The sequence below is a fragment of the Gadus chalcogrammus genome, chromosome 14 (assembly GCF_026213295.1).
Source record: "Gadus chalcogrammus isolate NIFS_2021 chromosome 14, NIFS_Gcha_1.0, whole genome shotgun sequence".
NCBI lineage: Eukaryota > Metazoa > Chordata > Actinopteri > Gadiformes > Gadidae > Gadus > Gadus chalcogrammus.
In genome coordinates, this window is record NC_079425.1 from 26,325,112 (window position 1) to 26,338,023 (window position 12,912).

The following is a 12,912-nucleotide window of genomic DNA, read 5'->3' on the forward strand; positions in this document are numbered from 1 at the left end:
GCACGGAGATAAAAAGGCCACTCCGACGCGTATGCCCAAATATGGCCATTCTGCACCACGCCAAGGTAAACACGCACCTAACATGTGGAAGAGCTGCAGAGAAGGCAAATGAGTTCTGGGTGGACCACTCTGATCTGCAGCAGCACCTCATCCCACATGCAAACCAGTCTCCTGAAAGAGCATAGCGAACGGTAGCATTTGAATAACCGTATCAGCATAGATAGGCCTTTAACAACCGTACAATATAAAATAAATACAAATTAAAAAGGAAATGGCAAAACTTCGCACTCTTCCAAAAAATAAACTTGAAAACTTTTACTCACTACTTGTTTTAAAGACTATTCTCTAGTTTAAAGACTAGCATTTATTTTCTTCCCCACTTGCTGTTTGTTCAGGGTAGCCTATATTGTAGGCCTTCACAAATCAGTGCTGCAGAATGTTAATATGTGCTCATTTTTTACTCCTTTCTCAATGAAACCCCAGCTTGACTGGGATAGACGATATGTAGGTTTAATGGGAAAGCCGATATGTAGAGGTATATTGTGACAGACGATATGTAGAGGTTTACCGTGTATCGGGACGATATGTCGGTTTACTGGGACAGACTCGTATCGTATCAGAACGTGACTAGAATCAGGAGTCAGTGTACAAAGGGGGACACCATGTCTGTCCAGTTTCTCTTATTTGTTGAAACATGCCAACAAACTCTAGCTCGAAGAGAAACAACGAATTGGAGAGGGAAACCCAAAATGTTAATTAGCCGGTGTACTTCTAATTTGCAGAGAGAGCGTCTGTCTAGCATGGTTTATAATAGAATAGTTCAGAGGAAACGGTTTTACTGGTCATCCCCAACTTTTTAGACTGCATGGACCCCTGACATTGATGAATTAAACATTGTTTTATTATCTTTAAATAAGATGGACATTAGATTTTTTTTTATTCCACATTTCTCTTCTGTAATTTATATTCTTAATAATGTAATTTATTTTACATTGCTAACAAAATTTTCGATAATTATATTATATATTTCCATTGGATTGTATTTGTCAGCTAATCAAACTAAATTCTGATTACTTTTCATTTCAGTTTAGTGATAGGGCATTTGTGACTCAATGAAAGGTTAAATTCCTTGCTGAATGATCGGAGTATTTACCGTTGATCCAACCTCAAGATTCCTTATTATGGTTTTCTCTAGCGACTAAGGAGCACAATTAAAATATCATATTCTAGGATAAGGTCAAATGTTAAATGCAACCCCGTGCAGATGCTTTTTCATATTGCTAAAATGTAATCAATTCACTTTTCAAATGTCTGAAGTTCAATTTTTTAAATAAAGCTAATTGTTAAATTAAGTCTTTAGTTTTCTTTATAAAAAAATATAATGCAACAGGGCAGTTTAAGTACAGCTTGAAATCAGATCCATGATTCTTAATCTTAAAAATTGCAATTCAACATTTGAACAATTGTAAAGTATATCTGGGGTGAAATCAAAATAACTTAAAAAAAAAAATCTAATTGTGTCAGCTTAGCTTGCAAAAAGCATTTTTATTATAAAAAAACTTCTGTACAGCGATACACCCCAATCAGCAGAAAGATATACAGCCCAACCATTAAGTGGTATTCTCCGGGGGTGTGCTGGGTGACAGAGCCCCCTTCAGTAGAGAGAGACCAGGAGAGACTCCCCGGGGGTCCGGTCAGCAGTCCCTCATTCATCCTCCTGCTCCGACGTCTTCCTGTAGTTCTTGCGGTGAGCCTTCCTGAAGGAGGCGAACTCTGGCGCGACTTCTGGTTCTCTCTTCTCCTCCTTCTCCTCCTCCTCCTCCTCCTCCTCCTCCATCAGCCCTCCGCCTCCTCTCCCAGGCCCCATCTTCCTCTTCCTCTGCTCCACCTTGGGAGGCACGGCGGCCGTGCTGCAGTCCAGGTCCTCCTCCTCCTCCTGCAGGTGGCTCAGACCTCCCCTCCTTCCCCCCCCGTCTGGGGCTGCTCTCCCCTCGTCCCCCCGCTCCTCCCTCCCGGGGCCCCGGCCGGGCCTTGAGAAGATGATCCTGTGGGGGGAGGGCCCCACGCTGCCCTCGGGGGCCGGGGCGCAGGACGGGTCGGGGGGGACGAAGCAGGCCCCCTCGGGCCCCGGGGCCGGCTCCTGGCTCTGCTGCAGGCTGAGGAGGTACTGCAGCGCCACGCTTCGGTTGCGGCTGTCGCTGGTCTCCGCCACCTCCTCGAGGCTGTAGCGCGTCCAGCGCTCCGGGTGCAGCAGGTAGTCCGGGGCCCCTCTGCGGGCCGGGACCTGGACCGGGTCCCCGGGGCCCTCGGTAACGTGGCGCTTCCGCCCCGCCTGCGGCCCGCCGGTCTTCTTCCCGCAGCCAAGTGGCGGCGGAGGCGAGGGCCTCACGAAGACTCCGTCGACGGCGCCGTCCTGCCCCGGCTTGGGGGACGTCACCATAGCGACGCCGTCCTTGCCCTGTGGGGAGGCGGTCTCCATAGCGACGCCGTCCTTGCCCGGCGGGGAGGCGGTCTCCATAGCGACGCCGTCCTTGCCCGGCGAGGAGGTCTCCTTGGCGACGGTGTCCAGGCAGTCGAAGATGTTGCGGCTGCGGAAGGAGAAGCTGCTGCTGCCGCCCTTCAGGCTGAAGTTGCTGCCTGGTGCGGCGGGCAGCGGGCGGCCGCAGCGCACCGTCGCCACCTCCTCCTCCTCCTCGCTGGAGGAGTTCAGCTCCCTGACCTCGGCGTCCAGTGGGGGGCCGGCCCCCGGGTCCTCGGGGTCAGAGTCGCTCAGCTCCAGGTCGCCCGGCACCTTGACCACGCCCCCGCGGATCCGCGGCTCGCCGCCGCCGCCGGCAGAGAGGCGGTCACACATGGTGTCTGTTCAGCTAGGAGGCCACGCCTGAACAGGGTCAAAGGTAAGGAGTCAACGGAGGCTCCAACTTTTAACCTCCCCTACACCAAGCCCAGTTCCATCTCTGAGAGTTTGTGAAATACATTTGTATATGAGCACAGAATGTCTGCCTCCTCTTAACTCTTGATAACGTTATAAACAGACTGATGGAGAATGAGACAGACCTGTCGCCGCCCGGGCCAGGTGAGCCCTGAGTCATCACTCACCTGGGAGGATCGCTCCTGAGCTGTGATCTCTGAGCAGGAAGGTGAACTGACCCAACCTGCACAATGAACAAGAACAGAAAAGTTTCTCATCGTTACTTCAGAATGTCTTTCAGCTTATAAATTCCACGTAGCAGAATTTAGTAGAAGTATTGCATATGTACATGAAGAGGCACATTTGCAATGCTGGAGGAGGTGATGAGGGTTATTATTACTATAACTACATAAAGAAAGAAATGTCCAAGAACGCAATCTCAGACCAGCCAGCAACAATTAAAGTGGGGTCCGACAAGCCTACTGAAAGCTCACCTTGTATGAGTGCGTTATAATAATGGTATTAAATTCGTATTCAATAGTTGCATTCATCTAAGATCCTAAAACAACATAATCATTCCGTTATGCTAACCGTATCCAAGGTTAATCCAAACTTTGTTTTGTCACGTCTTGCATGAGAAACGATGTAGCGGTTTGGCACACAACAATGTCTCCATAATGACAACTCATTTCACGATAAACTACTAAACATTGACCAGAACACACCACCATTAACATGCTAATGCTGGGAGATGGTGTAAGAGGCCTACAGAGATGAACCGTGGTGCTAACTGCTACTATCTCTAGTGCAGGTTACCAGAGCTGTTAAGACGGTGTCTCACTGGACTGGTGGACTCACAGGAGGGCTTATCAGGACGGAGGGACGTTTGATTTTGACGTGATAACTTCAGCACTTAGGTCCATCGCGCTAAGGTGCGATCAGAAACTCTGTGGGTGAAAAGGAGGGAAAGCCAGACTCAAATCGAATACAGAACATTAAGATTGTACATGCAAAAGTATTTTCAGTTGTGGTTCTGTATTGGGGGTACGGTTAGTTAAAATTATAGAAACATAATAACTTAAGTCCCAACGGGAATCAAGAGCAATTGAAACATGAAGGACGTAATACATGAGCGGCTTTCTGCCACCTGGACCCTCGTGGTTACTGCAGACCTCATGGTCACACAGAGATTTCCCAAAGACCGTCTTATATCTCATCATCCCCGTGCATTACAGGAGACTTAATAAACTAAACCTGGACGCAGGTGAAGTGGAATTATTCCAATTGAAAATGGCGTTACTGTTGTGCAGAGTGCAGCTCCGCATCATTCAACATGAACCCTTGTCCTCAAAGATCATGATCATATTATGCATTATATAAAGTGACATGCGATATCACTAGCATGCACTCAAACAAACTACAAACGCTGTTTACCTAATAGAGATTAATAAAGAGCATCTTCTGAATTTACCTAAACTTTCCACCGTGGATGGCTGCTGCACACTGAAGCCGGAGGCTGCTTCCGCTTCCGGAGGACGGGATCGTAGAGGTGCGTGCGCAGTCTATTTACACTTTACCTTGTATCTCTGCTGTTGGTTTGCATGTTGCTCTTCTAAGATAAGGTTTGGATACTGCAGCAGTGTCTACTCTGCAACGATGATGTCCACGCAAACCCTGACCCGCCATCCAGAAGGTTCGTCACATGAAACCTCTCCTAGTTGTAATGGTGTATAGTTATTGTATTCATTCCGAACTTCTCTTCCAGGGAACCGACGGCTGCACTGTCCTCTCTACGGGTGCAAACGCGTTTTCACGGACACGGTGGCCCTCGAAAGTCATATCAAAGACCATGAGATTCCTGCTGAGTCTATCCCAGGTGGGAATGGGATAGTATAGATTCCTATGCACGTTGGTTGAGTTGCTGTCCGTCGAATGTTGTACATTTCCCCTCTCCCTGACACATGACGTCTGTACTCACACCGCTCCTCCACCCAGGTAAAACCCTGCTCTGTTCCTCGATCGGCTGCAGTGACTCTTTTCCTGACATGCAACAACTGATGCAGCACATGAGGCACCATCACAAACCAAATATCTTCTTCCTGTGAGTCTATTACCCGGGCTCTAGATGCTTGCAGATCTATTATCTATATCTATTATCTCACCCTTCAGCTCTCTCTGATACTGACCCTTTCCTCTCTGCAGGTGTGAGAGCTGCCGTGCCAAACTGCGCTCGCACCGCGGTCTGCTCATGCACCTGCACACCTGCTCCAAGGTGTCTCGGGCCAAGCTGAAGACGGAGCAGACGCAGGGCCCCCCGGCCCCCGAGGGCCCAACAGGGTACCACGCTGCCGCCGGGGAGGACTGGAGCCAGGAGCAGGGGACCCCCCAGGGAGAGTCAGCGACCGGCCACACGCAGGCCCCCTCTCACAGCCAGCAGGCCAGCGCCCCCCCCTCACACCAGAGCCCTCTCAAGGACTCTCAGGAGACACCTTCCTACCAGCAGCTCCAGAACTTCAGCCGGCCGTCTTTGACTTGTAATGATGGCGACATGCTGACCTCTGACCCGCTTCAGTTTGATGGCCAGACTGAGAACCAGGGCCAGTTCCAAGCCCGAGCACAGGGCCAGCTCCAATCTCAGTACCAGGGCCAGTTCCAAGCCCAGGGCCAGTTCCAAGCCCAAGCACAGGGCCAGGGTCAGTTCCAATCTCAGCACCAGGGCCAGTTCCAAGCACCACTGGAGCACCAGCCTCAATACCAAGCCCACCCCCAGCACCAGTTCCAAGCCCCGTCACAGCATCAGGTCCAGTTCCAAGCCCAGCCGCAGCACCAGGGCCAGGTTGAAGCCCAGCACCAGGTCCAAGCCCCGCCTCAGCCCCCCACGTCCTCTGCAGCAGTTTGGAAGAAGAATCAAGGTGACCACAGCGTCATGACTAATCACACTACCAACTGTGACCGGTTCAGAAGATGTGGACCCTAACATGAAAACCCCCACTTTGCACCATTTGAAGCCAGCCAGAAATGTTAACTGCAATGTTTTGTATTTTACTAACACTAAACCTCAGAGTGAACCAACCATGCGGGTTTAGTGTTTGGGTGATGAAGAGCATTACAATTATTACTTGCTGTTCTTTATCCAACAGGATCGCCTGGCAATAGCCGCATCCTGTGGGAGCACACCAGAGGGCGCTACCGCTGCGTGCAGTGCAGCCTCGTCTTACCCAACCGGAAAGCGATGACCGCACACATCCACACGGAGCACAAGACCCCCGCGGAGACCTAGACCCTTAGTCATGTGACTGCTGAAGGAACGCGGGTCTCATTAGCACTACCCCCCTCTATGCTGATCTTGTCCGGAGAAATGATGGAACAAGGCTTTTTTTTTTTATATATATATTTATGTAAATACGTATAGCATTATAATTTGTCAAATGACAAGGATCCTGAAGCAAGTCCCGCCTTGTGTGGTGTAGTATAATCCGATAAAGGGTGCTTTTGGGGTAGATAGATGATTTCAGTGTGATGTGTGTTAGATGTCAGCTTTCAGTCAAATACTCTGAGAAGATCTGCTCTGTTGAAGCCAAGGGCCACAAGTTTCTTTAACCTCCGATTTTCTTGGTACCGTATAGCAATGAGGCAGTTTCTGATTCACATCAGAATGCTTCCACATTGAATGTCATCGAACACTGGAAAAAAATTACTAATAAAACGGAAGACATTTTTAAAAAAGCATAATTTTGTATTTTTATTTTGCTCATTCTGAATAAGTTCATACAAGCATTCAACTACTGTGAGAAGGCCAGGAGATATGGTCATCCATCCTCCTCTCCTGTGAGGAGCCCCCTTTATTTGAACATCCACAGAACCTTTAGCATTAACTTCACAGCCAGGGGCCAAACAGTGGTGTTTCAGGGATGACAAAAGTGTGTACATGACCACAGGAGGTCTCCGCGTACCTATCCAATGTTACACACTAACACATGCAGAATTAGACATTGCTTTATGCAAACCAAAGCAGAAGAACCATCACATCTCGGTGGAAGGTCACGTTAAACATCGTAAAGGGAAGACCGATCACCAATCATTGGGGAGGAGACACGTATTGACCAGTCAGTGAGAGCACACGCTGTAGGAGAAACGCCTGGCAGCTTTTAACATTTAGTGCCGTTTAGGTTTTAAATTAGGTTATTCGCTATGAAAATAATAGAAAGATGCAGCAGACCTTGATGTAAACGAATGCAACATTGTTAATTCCATAATGGCAGACATTAACACAAATAATAATAAATCAACTTCGACAAGTGCTTAGAAATATTGGTTGCCCTCCATTCAACCCCAGCTCAGGAATACGTTATCAGTTATTTTATATCAATACAATTAGAGTCTACCTGATCAGATCCTTCTAGACTTAAAAAAATCTCTTTTGGTCAATGGCATACGTCTTTCCTGCAGGAAGCTTCCGGAAAAATAGACTGTTCCCTCTGCTCATGTTGCCCTGGGGAGAGGAGAGGAGAAGGACAGTTACACCAAAAATACACGAACACGACGAACCCAGAACATACCGTGACCACGTCAGGGTTCATGTTTATAAACACAAAGGCTGCACCAACATGGAAATGCTGTTATGTAAAGGTCATCCAACAAAGACGTATATTAAACTCAGTCAGTGTTTCTTTAATATACATCTACGTTACACACTGTCCACAGAGGGGGGGTGTGTGTGTGTGTGTGTGTGTTACCTCTCTGCTTAGATGCCTCCAGCAGTCCACCCAGGTGGGGCAGACGGAGGCGTAGGGAGGCAGGCCACCAGCCAGCCTTGAAGAGGAGACAGAGGTTAGCAGTCACTCGGGCCGTCCAGTATGGACTCATGTGTTTCTAGGTCTTCATTTGCTACAGCTTACCCGCAGTTGTTGACCGCCATGAGGTTGGACACCAGCACGAACGGGTAGGTGAGCATACTGGCAAAGAACTGCAAGACAGCCCAAGTTGCACGATAAGTTGCAAAACATGACCACTTAATGAGGCAATTCATCACAGCTGTTGTTGTTCAAGACGATGGAAACATACCCCGGTCACGGCCTGGGAACAGTTCTTGATTTCTCCTGTGTGACTCATCTGCGGACGACAGAAGAGGAACAGTACCTTAACTTTTATTGAACTTCTCTAACAGTATGTGACTCTAACCTCTGCGGAGGAGAGAAGGCATACCGTGTCGTCGATGGCGTACGTGTTGATGAAGTGAGCCAGCAGGTTACAGATCCACAGAGACAGGATGTCCCCCAGCAGACGAGGAATCAGCCCACTGACACAGAGAAGGCTCACGGTCAACCAAAAAAAAACATCTAAAGCCAGTAGTCTGAAACTGTTCAATAACCAAACACAGCCGATTGGAGAATAACATGGGGCAGGTTTATACATCAAATATTAAACATGGGAACTCACGCAAAGAATCCCAGCACGCCCTCCTCTTTATAAATGGTGACGACGGAGTCAAAGACACCGCTGAGGACCACAGAGAAGACATGTTAGAAAGGACATGTTGGAGAGGACATGTTGGAGAGGACATGTTCAACCTTCTGCGCCCCCATCCCTCCTCATGAGGGGTTGTTACACGTACCTGTATTTAGTTTCCCGCCCAATAAATTGGACCATGCATCGCAAAGTGATCACTGCGGAAAAGAACAGAGAGAAAAAGGTTAGCCCTAGTTTTTAGAAGGTAAGCTTCAGAAGGTTAGCTCGAATGTCCATAAGGTTAGCTTAAGAAGGCCAGCCCTATGCTCAGAAGGTTAGCCCTAATATTCAGAAGGCTTGCCCTAATGCTCAGAAGATTCCAGTATAACGCTCAGAAGGTTCAAGTATAACGCTCAGAAGGTTCCAGTATAACGCTCAGAAGGTTCCAGTATAACGCTCAGAAGGTTCCAGTAGGGTTATCTTTACCGTGCAGGGGGTGTGTGACTACTGTGGCACAGGAGCGGGCAACCATCTCTTTTGTTGTCTGTTAGGGACAGAAATAAACATTATACTGCTATAAGACCACTCAGGCATTACTGAAACTGCAGGATATGGTGAGCATTTAAGTGACTGCTACTTTCAAAACGGTGCACCGAGGTTTCAATCACTGATCGACACAGATCTTTAATCAATTTGAGCCGTTTGTCTATTTCAATTTCCATGGAAAATACTAAACATAGAAAACTCCAGCCCTCGTTAACCCCTACGTCTACGGGGGTGAGGTGAGCCTCTGTGTTCGTTACCTCGTTGAGGACGTGTTGTAGGGACCCCCCCTCGGCCTTCTGACAGCCCCCCAGCACCTGGCAGAGAGAAGAGCACACACACCCTCAGATTAAGGCAACCACAACTTCAGATCAACACATCCACCCACTGATCAACACAACCTGGGGTCCAATCTCATCATAGCACAACACCAGCCTTTTCCCCAGTGAGCTACTTGGTAAGTTCAACCATTTTGACTTTATGTTGAGTCTACAATACATAATAATTGAATAACCATCAAGTCATTAACTTACCTCAAATTGACCTCGTTCATGGCATTTCTGGAAAAGAGAAAATATTTTTACTTTTAATAGACATCACCTGGATTGACTTTTCTCCCCTTGTTCTCCGTACTGAGTTTATATACTGCCCCTGTAACTATTTTAATGCTCCCCTAGGCTCCCCTTGGTTTTAGCCTGTATGTATACGCATGTTGTTAAGCATCCTTTCCTTCAAGCATTGTCACCTTTTTTTTGTAAAGCTGCTAAATAAAAAGGCCTGACTCAAATACAAGCTCTGTCAAGCAGTGAACTCAAACACATTCTACACAGCATATTTAAATATACAGGCTTTGAATATATGTACATTTGGTGGATTCTCCATCCAGACATTTTATGTGCGAGTGGTGGCAGAGTGCGGAGCCCCCACCACTGCTCCAGATAACGGGAGGACAGACTCAGTCACTCGGTCTTATGCCTTAAAGAGGACATCGCCTGCCTAAAGATTGCTTTCTACGATACAACCAAATAAACTCAAACTTTACCCAACATGACCACATCGAAGCACCAAGAGATTAAACATAGGCGACACAACTCATCAGAGGATATCATACTGCAGTAGTACAAAATCAGGATGGTCAAGCTCAACCCTGAATGCAGATCGATGGCTGAGCTGAGGTTATATTAATGGGACGGACAGAGTGACTCACCTGCAGTATGTTGCCGTGGACCACGGTGCCGATAGTGCTGGCACAGAGCCGGGGCAGCAGCCCGTTGAACAGGCCGGCTTTGCCATCGATCTTTATGATGTGCTTTGCTGAAACAGAGAGAGAGACTCTTTAAAAGATAACAGAATGACACACACGCACAGTAACACGTGACCAGCGGGCCGCCTACCGTAAGCGAACAGTCCCGGCAGCTGGTACACTTGCCTGCGAAACAAGTTTCTTCCAAGTATTGGGGGTAGAGGCTCATGTCCGACCTGCACAGGACACACAGGTCAGTCGTTAGGACTCGACACACAGAGCAGATCGTCATCAGTGGTCACGTGTATTCCGTTAACAGTTTGGTTGTTCTGTTTGTATACAGGTGTCAACATTGTTTAAAAAACAATACAGTACTGCTATAACACCACAGAGCACTGCCATAAACACCACATAGTACTGCCATAATACCACACAGTACTGTCATAACACTACACAGTAGGGCCATAACACCACACCGTTTTGACATAATACTACACAATACTGCCACAATACCACAGTCCTACACAGTACTGCCATAATACCACACAGTACTGCCACAGTACTGCCATAATACCACACAGTACTGCCATAATACCACACGTACTGCCATAATACCACACAGTACTGCCATAATACCACATAGTCCTACACAGTACTGCCATAACACAACACATTAGCACCATACAGTAGTGCAACACTACACATCATTACAGTATGCAGGAGGTGCAGCGCCCCGTCTGTCCGTCTCTCTGTTGACTGTGTCTGCTCTGACCTTTGACGTTACTTAAGACTCACGCAATAACCTTACAAAGTTCACGACACACTGGGACGCCCTCCAACCCGCGTCCTCTCCGGCTGGGCCCGGTGTATCTGTGCGTGTTGTAATTGTATCTGTGTGTACTATATTTGTATTTGTATGTATTAATTTTGTATTTGTATTTCATGTATCTCAGCCCGACGGTCGGAGCTGTCAGTCAGCAGCTCGGAGGTAGGTTATCTCCACAATCTTCTCCCCTACACCTCCCGGACTCCACAATAACCCCTTCATGGTGTCCCGCCGTCGGACCCTACCTGAACCAACACCTTGATGTACATGAGCGGGTGGGAGAGGACCGTGAGTCCCGACCCCAGCAGTATCTGTCCACACGTGTCCGCCATTACTCCAGAGGTCTCTCCTCCCCGCTGGAGACGCACCGGAAGTACGGAACTCTCGTCTCCTTCTGCTTCTTCTTCTCGCGTGTTTTTGCGCATGTTGGAAACGCTCCTACACCACCTGTCGACGATGTATCAATTAAACCGGTGAACAGTATATCTTAATTAAATGTATATGTATATCTAAATTAAAACGGTGTATAGTATCTAAATTAAAACGGTTTACAATAATAAATGCACAATAGTGTACAATAGTCTCTGGTATCTATGTATTACCAGTGAACATGACAATGACAACTATACATTGTTAATGCAACTTAGAGAATAATTTATATGAAAGTGATTATGGCAATAATTGGCCTTATATTCATAAGAATAATGCAGACCATTTTTGCTTTTCGTAATTTTCAAAGATAAAGTAAAGAATGATGATGTAGTGGTTCAAAGTTATGTTGAATTATCTAATAAGAAGAATATTGTAGCTCCCTCTAATATTTGTCAAATTCAACATTCCTAATCAATTCTGATATGGTAATATTGTTCATTGTTGGAGTTATTATGAGAGAGATCACATTACATCAAGATAATTATGGAATGTTTAGTTTAAATATTATTTAAATGATGTCAGTTTTAACAGAGAACCTCACAGTTTAATATTTGGAAATAATTGGCAGTTCCATATTTTTCCAAACTTTGAATAATATTCTATAAATGATCAATTGAAAATTAATATAAGGTAAATGGTTAAAATAAATAAATTGCCATAGTTCATATTGACACAGTATGTATTCTTCCAATAAACGTTTGGCATATGTGCAAAATGACTATAGAATGACATCATAATTGCACCCAGGATGTGGCTCCAAATAAGATGTCCTAACCAGCTGTTTCAGCAGAGTGTGGGCAAATTACATGTAAACATGTTATTGCATTTGAGCCCACATTGGGGAACTTGCCGGGGTTTTGCATCTGCGGTTCTTTGTTTGTGTGTGTTGGCATGTCTGCCGAAGTGTTGACATGTCGATGTGAGGAAAGCCTATTCTGCTTGGACATGAGTATGCACTTTATAACGATTATTATTTCTGTTGTGTCATTTTGGTATCCTTTCCCACTCTCACTACAGAAACACCTCACATTTCTACAAGACTGACCTTATTCATAATCATGCAATGATGAACAGATTGCAGGTATTCTTTCATTTATCCATTTGGCTCTGATGTCAGAATAAATGTAACACAAATTTACTGTTAGCAATAACCGTCATATGTTTCTCAGGCATTGTGCCTTATTATGAAACCAATGCGTGGGCGATCCTTTAAATTTCTCCATCCCTTGTGGAGCGTTCAGAGACCATCTCAGCTCACTCCAGCAGCACCATGCACCTCCGTCTCCAGATTGCTCTGCTCGCTGGGAACTTCTGCTTCTGCTTTTAATATCCTGGAGGACTCCTGACTCGGTTGCAGGGTACCGACAGGCTCGAAGGGCTGCAGCTGCTGCCGTGTCGGAGGCTAAGCAGCGGGTGTGGGAGAAGTTCGGAGAGGCCATGGAGAAGGACTTTCGGTCGGCACCAAAGTGTTTCTGGAAGACTATCCGGCACCTCAGGAGGGGGAAACTG

At 46.8% G+C, this 12,912-nt stretch overlaps 3 protein-coding genes across 6 annotated transcripts; 1 reads left to right on the forward strand and 2 right to left on the reverse strand.

Moving 5' to 3' along the window:
- Positions 1-337: 337 nt before the first annotated feature.
- tssc4 (tumor suppressing subtransferable candidate 4) lies at positions 338-4,616 on the reverse strand. Of its 4 annotated transcripts, none has more exons than XM_056607736.1 (4): positions 4,383-4,616; positions 3,770-3,858; positions 3,100-3,155; positions 338-2,881 (listed from the first exon to the last, which is right to left on the reverse strand). In XM_056607736.1, exon 4 carries the CDS (start codon positions 2,852-2,854, stop codon positions 1,706-1,708), a length of 1,149 nt encoding a protein of 382 aa, XP_056463711.1. In that variant the 5' UTR covers positions 2,855-2,881; positions 3,100-3,155; positions 3,770-3,858; positions 4,383-4,616; the 3' UTR covers positions 338-1,705. The 4 variants fall into 4 exon arrangements, with proteins under 4 accessions (XP_056463711.1, XP_056463714.1, XP_056463713.1 ...); XM_056607739.1 differs by having other exon boundaries at positions 3,753-3,858; XM_056607738.1 differs by having other exon boundaries at positions 3,728-3,858.
- Positions 4,436-7,121, forward strand: znf414 (zinc finger protein 414). Its single transcript, XM_056607746.1, has 5 exons — positions 4,436-4,604; positions 4,677-4,787; positions 4,907-5,012; positions 5,114-5,823; positions 6,052-7,121. Exons 1-5 carry the CDS (start codon positions 4,568-4,570, stop codon positions 6,189-6,191), a joined length of 1,104 nt encoding a protein of 367 aa, XP_056463721.1. The 5' UTR covers positions 4,436-4,567; the 3' UTR covers positions 6,192-7,121.
- On the reverse strand, positions 6,601-11,372 carry mtch2 (mitochondrial carrier homolog 2). The gene is made up of 13 exons (XM_056607747.1): positions 11,217-11,372; positions 10,297-10,381; positions 10,110-10,216; positions 9,436-9,462; positions 9,163-9,219; positions 8,846-8,903; positions 8,526-8,577; positions 8,351-8,410; positions 8,117-8,210; positions 7,976-8,023; positions 7,810-7,877; positions 7,648-7,723; positions 6,601-7,403 (listed from the first exon to the last, which is right to left on the reverse strand). Exons 1-13 carry the CDS (start codon positions 11,301-11,303, stop codon positions 7,317-7,319), a joined length of 906 nt encoding a protein of 301 aa, XP_056463722.1. The 5' UTR covers positions 11,304-11,372; the 3' UTR covers positions 6,601-7,316.
- Between the last annotated feature and the right edge of the window lie 1,540 nt (positions 11,373-12,912).

Excerpts from the sequence above, each read along its gene's own strand:
- tssc4 (XM_056607736.1), bottom strand. The coding sequence starts at position 2,854 with ATGTGTGACCGCCTCTCTGCCGGCGGCGGCGGCGAGCCGCGGATCCGC.
- znf414 (XM_056607746.1), top strand. The coding sequence starts at position 4,568 with ATGATGTCCACGCAAACCCTGACCCGCCATCCAGAAG. Across the intron at positions 4,605-4,676 it reads CCTGACCCGCCATCCAGAAG|GGAACCGACGGCTGCACTGT; the intron begins GTTCGTCACATG and ends CTTCTCTTCCAG. Across the intron at positions 5,013-5,113 it reads AAACCAAATATCTTCTTCCT|GTGTGAGAGCTGCCGTGCCA; the intron begins GTGAGTCTATTA and ends TCCTCTCTGCAG.
- mtch2 (XM_056607747.1), bottom strand. The coding sequence starts at position 11,303 with ATGGCGGACACGTGTGGACAGATACTGCTGGGGTCGGGACTCACGGTC. Across the intron at positions 10,382-11,216 it reads ACATCAAGGTGTTGGTTCAG|GTCGGACATGAGCCTCTACC; the intron begins GTAGGGTCCGAC and ends TGTCCTGTGCAG. Across the intron at positions 8,211-8,350 it reads GGCGTGCTGGGATTCTTTGC|TGGGCTGATTCCTCGTCTGC; the intron begins GTGAGTTCCCAT and ends TCTCTGTGTCAG.